Genomic DNA, 17,358 nt, shown 5'->3' with positions numbered 1-17,358 from the left:
TTTATTCTCACCTGATTTTTTAAAATAAAATACTAGACAATCCGTCACTAGATCACAAAAATAAAACAATGCTGAAATAAAAGTGTAGCTGCAGATAACCTGTTAGCGTTCCAAACACACGGTTGCCGACAGTGCCATAAAGTTTATCGAGTTATCGAAAATACAATTGTGGGTATGTTCAGTGACTAGTTTAAAAAGACATCACATAAAGTGTTTTAAATCTGTCTAGGTGCCAAAATGTACAAAATCATTAGGGCCTACTTTAGAACTTTACAACAGAAAAAGCAGAGGTTGAGTTACACTTTGATTATCTCAATTCTGTGTTTACATACACATGCAGATTTACAATTCATGAAAAACATGCAAAAATATTTTTCCTGTTTGAACTAAAATTGTATTCGGTGGGCAAAGATTGATAATGGAATCAAAAATTCCACGTGGATTTAGTACATCTTTTCCACATACTTAAAATCACAATGGATCTACGTGGATATCAAGTGGAAATTGGTGGATCCACCACTTCACCAAATATCCATCAAAAACCCATATGGATAACACGTGCTGTGCCCACTGGGAATATTATTACAGAGAAAGGACAAGAACATGGCCCAAACAGGTATTTTATTAGCATAATCACTTGTTTTGTGAAAATTACAATGTGACAAATCACAAGTGTCTAAGGTCCTGTCCACACGGAGACGCGTTTCGCTGTATATGTAGAAATTTTTTATCTTATTGGAGTTTCGTCCACACGGATCCAGGCGTTTTAGGAGACTGAAACCGCTATTTTTTGAAACCGGGTCCCAAAGTGGATAAATCTGAAAACGACACCCTTGCGGTTTCGTGTTTACAGCCAATCCGTATATTTTGTGATGTCATCACGTCACGTGTCGGCTGCGTCACACGTAACAGCAACAACAATAATGGCGGACTACATGATTGTGTTCGTGTTGCTACAAAGCCTACTAGCTTTATTACAGCAAAATCTATTGCTTCTATGCAACTGTTATGAGCAACAAGCGATAATGGACAACACCATATGCCACATGCTCTTAGATCCACCGCGGAAGATAACCAGGAGAGCAACCAGGAGAAATGGAAAGGATTTTGGATAAGACCAGGTAGAACTAGCAGTTGGTGGGACAACTTTGTCAATGGCGTTGTTGTGGAAGATGAATGGAGGGAGAATTTCCGCATGTCCAAAGCATCTCTCATCGCCCTGAGCGAGGAACTCAGTCCGTGTATTGAAGGGCAAACAACAAACATGAGGGCACCAATTACTACACTCAAAAGGGTTGCGTTAACTCTGTATTATTTGAACGACGAGGGACGGCTAAGGAAGACTGCTAACGCCTTCGGCGTGTCGCGACAGGCTGTGTCTGTTGTTGTCAGGCAAACGTGTAAAGCGATCGCTGTCCACCTGGGTCCAAAGCAGAGCATGTGAGAGGAGCGGAGCGGTGAGAATTTCCGCTCCTCGCTCACGAGGCTGTTGGCTCCGCCCGCTCCTCCGCTCTAACCGTGCGTTCACACCGCCGGCGGCGAGAGCGTCAAAGTGCCCGGAAGTCATTCATTTTCAATGTGAGCTGGCGGCGGGCGGCGGCGGGCGGCGGTGGGCGGCGGCGAGCGGCGTGTCTTGGACGGCGAGAGCGTCAAGGAGAGTTGAAATCAGGTCAACTTTATGGTAATGAGCTATGACGCGGTTCGGCGGCAACCAATTGAAATGTAGAAGTCCACCGCTTGAGCAGATTCCAGATAACGCAGTCCTGTAAACTTTGGTTCTGACCATGTTAGTTCCCATGGCCGACCGCCATTAAGAAACAAATACATAGAAGAAGAAGATCCCATGCAGAATGGAGGAGAAATTAATAATTGCTGTGGCGGGTTTCCCATTAATTTATGACGTGTCCCTGTTTGCGTACAGGGACATAAATAAAAAAAACGATGCATGGACCAAGGTCTCCGAGATTGTTGGGGTTCCTGGTGAGTTTCTAATGTGCATTAACGTTATGTATTTTCTGAAAATAAGCGGGAATTTCAAGCTGACTTTAGCGCCAGAGCATGCAAAGCTGTTATTGCTGCAGAATATTCTGACATATCAAAACATATTGGATTAAACGAAAAATAGGTGTTGCAGAGAGCTGCAGCAATTTTTTTCACAATTAAAATCAGTAACGTCTGTCTTTCATGTTCTATTACTGGTCTCTCCTGTTCAACAAATTGCTTAGCTGGAGAAAAAAAAATTATAAATGTCATTAGGTTTAATACAGTCAGTGGTACATACAGTACAGCAATGCCATTTCAGATACTGCTTGCAAACAAGCTATTCTGAAATGTGGGCAATGAGGTGTTTATACTGAATATGTGTTTTCTATTGTGTTTTCAATAGCACATGAGTGCAAAAAAAGGTGGAAGTCTCTTAGAGACACTTACAGAAAAGAGAGAAGGAAGGAGGCAGAGAGGAAGAGGAGTGGAGCAGGGGCGAGCAGTGTTCGGCCATGGCGCTACAGTGGGGTCATGGGCTTCCTCAACCCCTTCCTAGAAGATAGAATAACTACCAGTAATATGGAAGGGGGGGTTGGGGAAGCCCTGATCCAAGAGGAAAGTGAAGATGCCATAGCTGGACACAGTCAGACAGCACAGACAACACACACACACAGTCAGCAGTGTGAGGCAAACCAGCTGTGTGAGAGCTCGAGCCAGTTCAGCCTTCAGGTTCAGGAAGGACCATCAAGCCCGAGGCAGTCCAGTGTTCACGTTCAGGCAAGCGTTCAGGGACAGACTGGGCACTCAAACAAGAGGAAGAGAGCAAACAGCAGCACAGAGTTTGAGGAGAGGATGCTATCAACTTTGGTGGCTGTGAGTAGGAGAGCTAGCACTCCAGTAACAGAGGACAGTGACAGTTTATTTTTTAAAAGCCTCCTGGAGGACTTCAGGACACTGTCGTTGAGGACAAGGCAGGATTTAAAGTTTCAAATTCACAAGCTAGTGTACGAAGCAAAATGTCTGGAAGCTGGACTCACTGAACACTGGGGAGAGAGTAACGCGGGGCAGCTGACAAGTCTGTGAGGGGTGTTAGTAAGCTTACTTCCCTCGCAGTCCTGTCAGCTGCACCTTGTACTTTCTACCTCACACACAAGAAGCCTTGTATGAAAATATTTGTTCAAACAGTGTTCTAAACTGTTTAGTTTAAAGGTATTTGCTCAAACAGTGTTCTAAATTGTTCAGTGTAAAGGTATTTAACAGTGTTTGAAACTGTTTTGCATAAACGTGTTTGCTCCAGCTGCATTCATTCACATTTTTTAAATATATTTTTTGAATTAAATTATTTGTTGAGAATAAAATATTGTCAACATTTCTCGTTATGCGTTTTAATATTACAAATGGATCATATTTTACCATATAATATTGAAAACATGTAGGGGACCAGGGTGAAAAAAAAACTTACAAAAAAACATACTTCCATAATGTACTTAAAGTGCTCTATTTTCAAACACTAATGTTGTACTTAATATACTAAACAATGTTCTTTAGTAGTTAAGATAATCTTAAGAACATCTAAGTGTACTCAACTGTGCTAATTTGAGACACCATGAATATGAACTAAAATGTGCTTTTAATGTAATATTTATATTAAAAACAATATTTATGTACCACTTTGTATAAATTATAGTTTTAAGTGGTACATAAATACATTTTTAGCACATTTTAGTTCATATTCATTGTGTCTGTCAAATAGCACAGTTGAGTACACTTAGATTATCTTAAGAAGTACTAAAGAATAATCTGTAGTATACTAAATATTAAGTATATTATTAAGTATAGTAAGTCCAAATTTAGTGTGTGTAAATAGAACACTTTAAGTACATTATAGAAGTGTACTTTTTTTCACCAGGGGAGAGTGGCTGTTGTCACACTTAATATTATATTTATGGAAATCATGTTTTTTTTTTGGATTGATTTGTGGCTCTTAAAAGAGCCGTTAAATGCAATGGCTTACGCCACAGGTTGCCAGGGGACAGCTCCCTCTGTGGAGAAATAGGTCATAAATTTCTCCCGGACACGGATGGCCTCCCGTGTGGGGTTGTTGCTGCCCACTCAGGTGACTTCCTGTAGGCCAGCAGCTTCTCCGTCTCCAGCTGATGGTATGGGCATCCGGGTGCTGTTTGTGGACCTCCTCAGGAAGTTGTGCAGGACACAGGTAGCCTTCACACAGGCATCCACATTGGCAGGGCTGATCTCAATGACTCCTCTGTACATACGCCACTGAGCTGTGAGAATACCAAAGGTATTCTCAACAATCAGCCTTGCCCGTGACAGCCTGTAATTGAAAATTCTTTGCCTGCCGGAGAGATTGTGTCCTGGGAAAGGCCGCATGAGGTCTCGGCGGAGCGGAAAGGCTTCATCAGCCACAAACACGTGTGGCTGGGGTGCCAAATGCTCTGCACCTGGCAGCAGAGCATCCTGTGGCAGGCCAAGGGTCCCATCTCGGAGTGCCTGGCCGAAGGTGGAGTTAGCCAGTGCACCACCATCGCTTGTCCTCCCGTAGCTGCCAACATCTACTACCCGGAAGCAGTACTGGGCATCTACCACTGCCAGGAGCACAACTGAATAGGTCCCCTTATAGTTGAAGAACAGGGACCCCGAGTTGTCAGGGGCCCTGATCACAACATGCTTTCCATCGATGGACCCAAGGCAGTTAGGGAAGTTCCACCGATGGAGGAAGTCTGCGGCGATGCTTCGCCAGTGCTCAGTGGTGGGGACTGGCATGACCTCCTGCACCAAGGCATCCCATATTGCCCTGGCAACCTCTCCAACAATCCCTGCCACGGTGCTCACGCCAACACGATAGCTGAAAGCTATGGTGCGGTAGGAGTCTCCAGTGGCCAAGAATCTGCAAAAACAACAACAACTAATTACATGAGCAAAATTAACAAACTTTTTCCACCTCAACAGACTTCCTCAACCAACTCCAACAGTAAAGTCCTGCTTTTATATAAAAAAATTAGTAATAATAATTTCATTATATGATCTATAATACTCCCAGTAATCCAATTTTCCTGATTATACTTACCTTAAGTAATGTTTAAATTATACCTGTTTTCTCATCCGCATGGGGAGCAGAACTGTCATAAAAACACATGTTGATGTCTGTATATGCCATAGTTTTTCTAACCCTAACCCTAGCCTCAGTTTGCTAACCCTGACCCTAATTTGGGGCCTTAGGGTGAATCAACAGGTAGTAAAGGAAAAAAGTGAAGTTCGTCCACAATTGCAAAATATACATTAGACTTTATTACCAAGTTATAAATATTTAACAACCTGTGAAACTTATTTCCAACCCATTGAAATTACAAGACAAATTTTAATGAAAAGACATAAAGAAAAAACATCATAAATCATGAACTTACCGTAGACAAATTGCAAGGCGCTCAGCCGGCTCAATAGCTCGTCGATAATTGGTGTCGTGCCTCGCAATTTGTGGCCCCACTTTTGACAGCAGGTTGTCAAACTGGTCCCTATCTAGCCTGAAGTATCGCTGGAACCTATCGTCATCCAGCCGCAGCTCCTGCACCAGCCGGTGATATTCTCCAAGCTGCTGACGGGCATGGAGAATCTGATGCACCCACACCGATCTCCGACGTCTTCTCCGCATGTAGAGCAATGCCACCCCAAACGCAACAACTTGATCCTCCATCATGATGTGAATATGATAAGAACGCGCGCAATACTATTTATAGGCAACATTTTCCTTCTAGAACGCTTGTTTTTCAGCGGGAATGCAATTGATTTGCTCAAAACAACACCGATTTGACCAATTGCATTACACTATAACGTTACACTTCAACCGGTAGGTTTCACACAAATTAATGTTAATTAAAGACCAAGACTAGTAAATGTTTCCTATAATATTGAAATTAGACTAGCACTTAACCATGAGCATTAAAATTACACACCACACAAATGGCTTTTAATTGAAAGAAAACATGTAACTACAAAAAAGTTCTTTCCATCGATCAATTTCTTACTTTCACATTCAATATAAGAACATAAGAACTATACAAACGAGAGGAGGCCATTCGGCCCATCGAGCTCGCTTGGGGAGAACTTAACTAATAGCTCAGAGTTGTTAAAATCTTATCTAGCTCTGATTTAAAGGAACCCAAGGATTCAGCTTGCACTACGTTATCAGGAAGACTATTCCATACTCTGACTACACGCTGTGTAAAGAAGTGCTTCCTTAAATCCAGTTTGAAATGTTCTCCCGCTAATTTCCACCTATGGCCACGAGTTCTTGTATTTGAACTAATGCTGAAGATTTATTAGATTTATTATACTTAATTTAACTATTCAAAATATGGATTTCTGCATTGCTAGTGTTTATGGACCAAATGTTGATGACCCCTCCTTTTTTCATACTTTCTTCACTTCACTTTCTGTTCATTCGGACTCCACACTTATAATAGGAGGAGACTTCAACTTGGTATTGAACCCAGAAATAGACAAGCTCAGCACGGCCATGAGCCAACGGAACTGGCAGTCTGCAGATACTCTTAGACAATACATGAATGATTTTGGTCTTTGCGATGCCTGGCGGTCACATCATCCCACTTCCAGGGATTACACCTTCTTCTCACCAGTACACCACTCACACTCTCGCTTAGATTACTTCCTAATTAGCAGCTCAATGATGAGGAACATCACAGAAACCCAGATACACCCCATCGTTATCAGTGATCACGCACCGGTGTCTCTCTTGCTAGCAAAGGAAAGAGTCACACCACCAAGTAGGAACTGGAGATTCAACACATCCTTACTTAAAGAACAAGAGTTTATTAATTATTTCAAAAATGAGTGGGCAACATATTTGGATAACAATGACCTACCAGAAGTCTCACCATGTATTCTCTGGGAAGCAGGAAAGGCAGTAATGAGAGGAAAAATAATATCTTACTGTACACATAGAAAAAATAAAGAAAAAACATATGTAGCAGAATTAGAACAGAAGATTAAATCGCTAGAAACAGCGTATGCTTCCTCGCCGCAAGAGCATATACTTACCAACCTGAGAAAACTAAAATTAGAATTTAATGATTTAAATGATAAGAAGACACAATTTCTGGTAAACAGATTGCGTTTGGAAAACTTTGAACAAGGCAATAAATCTGGGAAATTCCTTGCTAATCAGTTAAAACTCAATAAAGAAAAAACAACAATCTCTTCTATTAAAGACTCAACCGGGAATGTAACTCATGATCCCGAACAAATTAATAAATCATTTAAAGAATTTTATAAAGCTTTATACTCATCACAGAATAATCCATCTGATGATGACATCAACAATTTTCTTAGCAATATAAATCTGCCAAAACTAAATGATGAACAAATTAGGGTTCTAGACTCTACTCTATCAATATCTGAATTCAATGCAGCCATACAATTTCTGCCAAATAATAAAGCTCCAGGCCCAGATGGTTTCCCAGCAGAATTCTACAAGGTATTTTGGCCAGCGCTAGCACCTGTTTTTATCAGAATGGTTACTCAAATTCAGAACGATCGGTCGCTGTCTTCAAACATGAACTCTGCCAACATCAGCCTGCTTCTAAAGCCTGGTAAAGACCCAACACTAACATCCAGCTACCGTCCAATCTCACTGATAAACGTAGATCTTAAAATAATTTGCAAAGCTCTTGCCAAAAGATTAGAAAAAGTTACGCCATTCCTTATACATCCCGACCAAACAGGTTTTATCAAGGGTAGACACTCAGCCAATAATACACGTAGATTAATAAATGTTATAGACTACTGCTCCATTAACAAATTAGAAACCACAGTTATCTCTCTAGACGCGGAGAAAGCATTTGACAGAGTCAACTGGAAATTTCTATTTGCAGTTCTACACAAATTTGGATTTGGGTCATCCTTCATAAACTGGATTAAAACACTATACTGCTACCCAAATGCATGTGTTAGGACAAACAAATTCATTTCCCAAAGCTTCCGTTTGCAGAGGGGCACCAGGCAGGGCTGCCCACTCTCTCCCTCGCTTTTTGTTATCTTCATTGAGCCACTAGCAGCAGCAATTAGACAAAATGTAGATATTAAAGGAATTCAAACAGAAAAAACAGACCATAAGATAAGCCTTTATGCAGATGACGTTTTACTTTTTCTTAGGAATTCATCAACCTCTCTTCTGAAGACAATATCACTTATAGATCAGTTCTCATCTATATCAGACTACTCCGTCAACTGGAGCAAATCAACAGTTTTGCCTTTTAATTGCAGTTTCCAAAACACAACTACTACCCCTTTACAGTCAGGCAACCTTAGATACTTAGGCATAAATTTTTCCACCAGGCTTTCAGATCTAGTACAGATGAATCATATTCCTTTGCTAAAAAAGGTGGAAGAGGATCTTCTGCGGTGGAAATCTCTACCTATATCTCTTATTGGAAGAGGTGCCACCATTAAAATGATGGTCCTGCCTAAAATCAATTACTTGTTCTCAATGATCCCTAATAAACCCACTATGGCTTGGTTTAAATCACTAGACTCAAGCATCTCGTCATTTTTATGGAAGAAAAAACCGTCACGAATAAGCTTAAAAACTCTGCAAAAAGCCAAAGGTAATGGTGGTCTAGAACTACCAAGTTTCTATCACTACTTCTTAGCCAACAGACTGCAGTATGTATCAAATTGGATGAAATCAAGCCCGGTAGATAGTCCATGGCTGGACTTAGAACAAGCAATCTGTGGCGAAGTAAAATTGTCTGATTTGCCTTTTATAAGTCCTACCATTAAGCGTTGTAAATGTTTTAAGAGCCTTAGTATTAGCACCTCATTAATAGCCTGGTGGGAATTTTTAAAAATTACAAGGTCTCCACTTATCCCTTGTGAATTGACACCCATTTGGAACAATCCAGATATTTGCCGAAAAAAGATAACATTGAACTTTCCCTCATGGCATGATAAAGGGATTAGAAATCTTGAACATGTTATTCAAAACAGGAAATTTATTTCGTTTGACGAAGTAGTCTCAAAATACGGAATTAGCAACAGTAAATTTCTTGAGTACCAGCAACTGAAGTCCATTATTCAGGCTAGGTTCAGTCTTAAAAAGTTTAATCAGGAATTACCTCCATGTGTGCTAGAATTTTTAAATCTTTCTAGCCCCAAATTACTGTCAAAAATGTATAAGTTATTGTCAAAAATGGATGACTCAATCTCCCTTCCAATCTCAAAATGGGAGCAAGATCTATCCATCGATTCAGATCAAAACTTTTGGAAAAAAATATGTTTAAACACCTTCAAAATGACTAAAAACCCGAACTTACAGCTTATACAATACAAAACTCTGCATAGAAGTCATTATACAGGACAAAGGATGTTCCAAATGGGCCTTATCCACTCAAACCTATGCACCCACTGCTCAGGTGACTTTGTGGAGAACTACATGCATGCCATATGGTACTGCGCCCCAGTTCAGAAGTTCTGGCAAAGGATTTGTGAGGATCTATCAATTTGGTTTAATTGCTATATCCCAACCTCACCTACATTGTGCATTTTAGGTGATGCAAGTATATTAGATATGGAAGAAAATAAAGCGCACATGATCCTTACTGCCTTAGGCATTGCAAAGAAAACTATCTTCATGAACTGGAAATCAAAAAATAATTTATGTATTACTCAGTATAGAAATTTAATTCTAGACCACATAAGTCTAGAGAGAATGTCTAATTCCCTCCAAAAAAATCAATTGGGCAGATTGGATCCTCTCTGGTCCATTCTGGCCAATTCCATTACGTAGGGGGGGTGGTCGGCTGTGGTCTCGTCCCCTCGGGGTTCTGGCGGGTGGCGGGGTTGGGCCCCCGGGCTGTGGGCGACTGGTGGCCTCTTGGAGCTGGGGGGGCTGTGGCTGCCGTCCTGTGATGTCTGGGTGTCTGCCCTGGCTGGTGGTGGTGGGGTGGGCCTTGGGCGGGTGCTGCCTGGCGGTCAGGGGGCGTGGGGTCTGGGGTGCCGGTGGTGGCGGGGGCTGGCCCTGGGATGGGTGGTTGGCCTCTTCGGTGCGGGCCTGGGTGGGGGTCTGGGGCTCTGGTGCCCGGGGCCTGGCCGTTTCCTCGGTGGGTGCCTTCCTGCGCGGGGGTGGCCTGTGCTCCCTCTGGGGCGCCGCCGGGGGGGGTGGGATGGTCCATGTCTGGGGGGCCGGCCTGCGCTGTTTGGGGGGTGGCATGTCTCGAGCCCGGGCTGGTCTGCCACTTTTTGTCGTCGAATGAGTGGGTGACTGGGTGCGGGCTGTCCTTCGGGGTGGGGGGGGATGGGGGTTAGCTCTTGGCGTTGGCGCTGCTCCGGGGGGTTGTCGCCGGGGGCCCCCCGGGTCCGCTCCATCCCGTGCCGCGGTGGGGAGCTGGGGTGCCTAATGAGCCAGCTTGGTTAGCTGGCTCTCTTCTGCCAGGGGGTAGTGATCTTCCCCCTGGTATCATGAATCCCAGCCCCTCTCCCCCCTCACTCACATAACATGCCACGCACACATGTAGGATCTTGGGGTGGGTATGTGCCGCGCACGCTGCAGTGAGGGGGGCCATTCACATGGCCTTACTCGCTGTGCTGCGCGGCCCTCTGCCTCCCCTTGTTTTAATTACACTTTAGTCATCACATATCAGTATACACACAGGGCCTTGGGGGGTGGGGGCACTACCTAGAGGTTGGTGGGTGGGGCTGCTGAGGTGGTCTCACTCACCTCTTCACTGCTGCCCGCCCCTCAATTTTACTTACACCATATACATTGAGGGTATTGGCGGGGGGGTGATGAGGAGGAGAGCTGTTTGCAAGCAGTGCTCCCCCGCGCTTCCCCCGTCAATTTTAAATCCATCTTAAGTTTCTCAACAGTCATACTCACTCACTCCTTACACCACAATTCACCAACACATGCATCCAACACTCCACTTCTCACACAGGTGCGTGGGGGAGGAGAGTGGGCGGGTCTTCCTACACCCCCGCTCCCTGCCCGCGATGGTGGGGGGGCACTCGGGCGGGCGTCCGGCTGGCGGTGCCCTGGGGTTGCGGCTGGCGCTGGGGGGTGGCGTCCGTTCCCCCGCATGGCGGAGGGCGGTCCGGAGTGGATGGGCTTATGTCTTTTTGTCTCTGTGTATGTGTCTGTGTATGTTGTGTGAGTGGGTGTATGGTCTATGTGTATGGCTGAGAGGTGTGTCTGCGAGGTGTCTGCGTGGGCAGTGTGGGCCTGGGTCCGGGGCTAGCTGCTCCTTCCTGGGCGCGGCTGCCTCCTTGGCATGGTTGCTGTCCCTCCTCCCCGGGTGGTGGCCTGGGGGGGGCTCGGGCCTCTCCGGCGCGGTGGGGCTCTCTGCCGGGGGCCGGTCGGCTCCCGGCCGCCTGGGGTCCTGGGGCCCTGGCTCTGGCCCGTGCGGGAGCGGCCGTCCCCCTCGCGGGGTCGGCTGCCTGTTGCCTCTGGTTCTCTGGGGCTCGTGCCCTTTTGGCTGCGGGGGGCTGCGCCTGGGGTATCCCCCCTCCTCCTCCTGCTGGGGTGGGGACGCGGCTGTTGTGGGAGCGTGGGGCCTTGGCTCCTCTGTGCTCTTGGGGGGCCGTGGACGCCTTGGGTCTCCTGGGCCTGTCTCCGCTGGCCTCTGGCTCTTGTGGGGTGGGGTTGCGGCCCCCCGCCCTTGCTATCAAGTACATTCCATGGAGAAATTCACACGCACCCAACACACGTATACGTGTTCACACACATCCCCCACACAGAAGAACACACATGCAAATCCACTTCCACACTACCTTCCAAGCACATGCAACAATTTTGGATGTCTGTATATCTGTTTTATTTTCTTTAATTCTGGTTGTGTCTTTGTATTGGTCCATTTTTGGTTGTATTTCAAATGCTGTTTTATTTTTTTTTTATTTTTTTTTTCTCCTTGATATGTGCTTTTTACGTTACTATTGTCTTTCTTAGCCTCTCTTCCACTGTTGTCTCCCCCTTTGTTCGTGTTTTTTTTTTTTCCTTCTTTTCTCCTCTCTCGCCTCCTCTATAATCTCTCTCCCTACCCCTTTTCTTCACTATCACTCCCTTCCGGACGGCTCGGCAACTGGAATATTTCACATGTGTTAAAAATAAAATACAATAAATATACAAATAAAAAGAAATCAACCAACATGAAGGGCCTATACAGAGTCTATAGAGCCCCTCATGGCAAAGCAAATATGTCTGACACAGCAGTGCATTCAGACCATTATTCTGCTTGCTAAAGCTGCCGGACAGGACACATTTAAAAAAAAAAAAAAAAAAAAAAAAAAAAAAAAAAAAGAACTAATGCTGAAGTAACTATTCGGTTGAACAGCATCCAAACCTGTTAGAATCTTATAGACCTGGATCATGTCCCCCCTCAGTCTCCTTTGCTTGAGGCTGAACAGATTTAGCTCAAATAACCTTTCCTCGTATGACATTACTCTAAGACCAGGAATCATTCTTGTGGCCCTACGCTGCACCTTTTCTAAGGCCGCTATGTCCTTTTTAAGATATGGTGACCAAACCTGTACACAATATTCTAGGTGAGGTCTCACCAAGGAATTGTATAATCTTAGCATTACCTCCCTTGACCCTTGCTATTTCATGAGGGTAACTTATACCCTCCTTGTGGTCAGTCTGCACAAGATTAACAAGCTTGTTTGATTTGCGGCCCCTTTAAATACAAGACAAGCATTCAATCTACGTCAGAGCGTCCAAAAATCTCTGTACAGCGTCGTTGGCAGGGCGGCCAGGGCGAATTTTGACGCTCTCGCCGCCGGCGGTGTGAACGCACGGTAATTCGCACTAAGCCGCTCCGCTCAACACCGCTCCTCGCTCCACTAAAATGTCCTCCCGCTCCAGTCAAATCGCTCCACGCTCGCTCAAATTTAAAAGAGGAACCTTATGTCATAAAGAAATATGAGCAAATATGAGAAATATGAGAAATATGAGCAACGGCAACATTGCCAGTCAGAACAGAAAATATTTATTTTTAAGCAACCTATCGGCAACAACGGACAGGTTTGGAAATGGCATTCCACACAAAAATAGGCTTAAAAATAAAGGAATCAGTGGGTTTAATAGCCTAAAGAATATACAGACACGTTCTAAATTCCTCAATTTTTTTCTGTTGATGCAGCACCTGTCTAAAATAAAATTTTACGTTACGTGAAATTTAAAAAAAATCTTATTAGACCTACTTTGAATGACAAAACGAATTTATTTGATTACCAATATTTACTTTATAGGCTTTTATACTTTAATTTACTTTATAGACTTGATATGCTACAACCATATAAAACTTGCACGCGTTTTGCTCTGGCTTCCGCTTTTTCGCGTAGCACACTCATGTTTCTGAGAAAAGTGATTCCGAAGTGAATCTTTACTCACTGAAACAGTTTCACCACATTGTTGTTCTTGCTGTACATTCTTGTCATCTATACGTTTGATAAGAATAGTACACTTGTATGATTTATCAGTTTCCTTTGTGAAATACTTTGCGAATTCCATCTCGGCCAATTTGTGTAACAGTCTTGATAATTGTACAGATGAATTCTGGGTAGATTTGGGCACACCTCAGAATTGTAGTGTGAGCGGTATCGGAGCGAAATTGGAGCGAGACAAAGCCACCGCTCCAGCCTTAATTAGAAAACCCGCTCCGCGCTCTGACCAAATTCCGCCCGCTCCGCTCCTCGCTCCGCTCACATGCTCTGATTCAAATGTTTTGCAGGTGGCTCTTGTGGCAGGCTATGATGTGAAAGTCCCAGCTGAAAGCTGAAGTGTCTGCGGACGTCAAGTTCAGCATTGTACATTGGGGATCTCGCGGTGCTTATCTACGGTAGAGAAACACTGGTCAATTCAAGTTTGACCGGGAGGCAGTCAGGGGCAGTCAGTCAAAGTCACAACTGGATCACACAAAGCTTGATGGTATACTTGGTAAGTGCATTTAATTTAAGACAAAACTCATTCTAAAATAAATCCATACATATTGTTTTCCCCCTTCTTTTATAATTAGCAAATGACTGTAATGTTCCATGTAGTGTAATGTTGGAGATTATATTGATTCAATTACTGTCACTTTTAATATGGAAAGACATACAGTTATAATGACACACACTCACTCAAACACACACTATCAGTACTACAAATAAAATTATTCTAAAAAACAACCAATACTAATGCTTCTTTGTGATGTTAAACAATGGATAATGTTTTCAGCTGTCATAATTATAGAAGGTTCGCACGTGATGTCACCACCGGCAGGCTGCTCATTGTTTTGCCACTCAGTTACCACTCTGTCGTATTCAGTCTAGCTGATTGGGGTGTGATGTATGTGCAATACAGTGGCGGAGCCAGAGGGGTGTCCGGGGTGGCCACCCCGGGTGCCACCCCAAAATTTTATTTGCTGCTGGCAGTTCCTGATGCTGATTGACATCTCATTTGTCTAAAGAAGTTTTTGAATTTTGCCGGCAACGCTGCTCAAGCTATTTTCAAATCAAAAAGACAAGAGCATGGTTTCAAGGTAAGACGAATAATAAAACATAATATTTGAAATATGTTTTATAGTTTATTATAAGGTTTGTTTGCTGAGTAACGTTTATTATCCGCTGTGTAAGTTAACGAGGCACCGACGACATCAGTTATCTTAATGAGATTAGAGAGATCAATTTGCACTTTAGACAGTTATAACGCTATACTTCATCTGTGAATTTGCTATTCACCCTAAATTATTATATTTAATTTACGATGCTCAAATATTTTGCTAATATGGGGAAGTAATGTTAGGCTAGCTGTTTGTAAGTTAAATATAGTTGAAATGGAATAGTCAGCTCATATACTTTCTTCAGAATAATGTTATTTAGATCGGTTTCTGACTTTTATGTGCAGGTATGATAATGGATATTTTTAATTAGGATAAATATGTTTCTAACTGGATCAGATGTAACCAGACTGTAATATTTTTGCACAGGGTGAATTAAACATGAAAAGAAAGGGCGAGATATCAGACTTCTTTATAAAGAAGCACAAAAAGGCAGATCAGGTTCAAACAGACCCTACCCTTTGCACTGGATCCCACAGCAGCTCCATACCTGAGACTAGTCAGAGTCAGTGTGGTCAGACTTCAGGTCCACCAGCAGGTCAGAGCATCTACCAGGCAATCACATGTTTCAACCAATGTTAGAATTTAAGCTGAGCTTCAGGAAAGTTCAACTAAAAAAATCAAATCCTGTCATTACTTATTAACTCACAACAAAGTGAGTAGATGATGAGTAAATTATTATATTTTCATATTTTGAATTAATACAATAAAATAAAACTTTTGAATTCCTTAATTTATTATTTCAACTTCATGAGTACAGTGCGTGTGTGTGTGGAACCCCTGAAATAGCAGTGGCCACCCCCTAGCCACTCCATGTAAAAAATTGTAGCTCCGCCACTGGTGCAATCCCTCTTTAGCAGTTTTTGCTAAAAAATATTTTTTAGTTTTAGTAATTCTAACTTCATAAAAGTAAACTTCAAGTGTACTTCAATAAACTAAAATGTGGACTAGAAGTATATGTATAGTATATGTATATGTATAGAAGTATATGTCTTTTTCCATCTGGAAAAAGGTACCGAAGCATTCGGGCACACACATCCAGACTGTGTAACAGTTTTTTTCCACAAGCCATCCGTCTTCTCAACAAAAACAGACTGGATTGATAAATGCACACACACACACACACACACACACACACACACAAACATTATCACTCAGCTCACCTCATCTATCTCAAAACATTGGGACTAGACTGACTAATCAACACAAGCGCAAACACACTGATCTACACTACCAAACTATCGTACACACCAACCTGTAAATGCTCTTTAGCACAATATTCAATACTGGATTACTTTTTGCACTAATTCCTAAATTCTTGCTGCTATGTTAAGGAACGTCTACTGTTTCTCCACTACCTCAACTCATCACCTCAACACCATATTATTATGTTATGTTATGTCTTGTTTATCGCACTTTTGTTGTTGCTCTTGTTTGCACATTCGAACGTGCACTTTATTCTATGTTGTAAAATTATGTTGCCAATCTGTCTTGTCTCTGCTAGCCAGCTAACTAGGCCTCTTAGTTAGCTAGTTTTAGTTTTTCTGTTAATTTATGTTGTAAATCTATGTTGCATGTAGCACCTTGGTCCTGGAGGAACGTTGTTTCGTTTCACTGTGTACTACCTGTATATGGTTGAAGTGACAATAAAGCCTACTTGACTTGACTTGACTTGATATAACTAGTACAATGGCAGTATGTAGAAAAGTGTACCTGTGGTATACTTTTAATATACTTAAACTAAAATGTGGACTAGAAGTATATACCTCGTATACTAGTAGCATATAGATGTGTACTTGTATACCTGAAAGTATACCTTTGCAAAATTAAAATGACATTATTAAGTATACTTAAAGTATACTTTTATAAACTTAAAAATGTTCCAATTTAGTCCGAAGAAGTATTAAATTGGTATACTTTCTAGTAAATTACAAGTACATGGTCCGTAGTATACTTGCTATACTTATACAGTGCCTGACAAAAGTCTTGTCGCTTAACCAAGTTGTAGGAACAACAAATAATAACTTGACCTGTAGTTAATCAGTTGGAATCAGAAATGGCTTATAAGAAAAGGCAAAGCCCTCTAGATTATGCTTATTATACCAAAATAAAGTTTTGCATCATTCATTGAGTTTTGTCATGTAATTAGGACAGAAAGGTCAACTTTTGCCTGGACAAAAGTCTTGTCATATGCAAAATTAATGTAGAAATTATACATATACTTCATTTAGAATACACAAACATGCTACAATAACATCAGAACATAAAGTCATGGTGCCTTGGAAAAAAAATTAATAATGTGTATGACTCCCATGAGCTTGGAGGACCACATCCATACGTCTTGGCAATGACTGAAATAACTTGTTGATGAAGTCATCTGGAATGGCAAAGAAAGCAGTTTTGCAGGACTCCCAGGGTTCGTCTAGATTCTTTGGTTTCGTCTTCCAAGCCTCCTCCTTCAACTTACCCCAGACATGCTCAATAATGTTCATGTTTGGTGACTGGGCTGGCCAATCCTGGACCACCTTGATCCTCTTCAGTTTCAGGAACTTCAATGTGGAGGCTGAAGTATGAGAAGGAGCGCCATCCTTCTGCAGAATTTGCCCTCTCTTATGGTTTGGAATGTAATGGGCAGCAAGAATATCTTGATACTTCAGGCTGTTGATGTTGCCATCCACTCTGCAGATCTCTCAAACACCTCCATGGATGTAACCCCAAACCATGATTTTTCCTCCACCAAACTTGA

The 17,358-nt window shown here is 42.6% G+C and overlaps 1 protein-coding gene across 1 annotated transcript; it reads right to left on the bottom strand.

Annotated features, from left to right (window-relative positions):
• Positions 1-4,095: 4,095 nt before the first annotated feature.
• LOC140578571 (uncharacterized) lies at positions 4,096-5,698 on the bottom strand. Its single transcript, XM_072700099.1, has 2 exons — positions 5,409-5,698; positions 4,096-4,891 (listed from the first exon to the last, which is right to left on the bottom strand). The coding sequence occupies exons 1-2, from the start codon at positions 5,696-5,698 to the stop codon at positions 4,096-4,098; spliced, it is 1,086 nt and encodes a 361-aa protein (XP_072556200.1).
• Positions 5,699-17,358: the final 11,660 nt, after the last annotated feature.

This window comes from Paramormyrops kingsleyae, chromosome 15 (assembly GCF_048594095.1).
Source record: "Paramormyrops kingsleyae isolate MSU_618 chromosome 15, PKINGS_0.4, whole genome shotgun sequence".
Lineage (NCBI taxonomy): Eukaryota > Metazoa > Chordata > Actinopteri > Osteoglossiformes > Mormyridae > Paramormyrops > Paramormyrops kingsleyae.
Note: the sequence above shows the minus strand (reverse complement) of the source record. Positions and strands in the feature narration are given on the sequence as shown.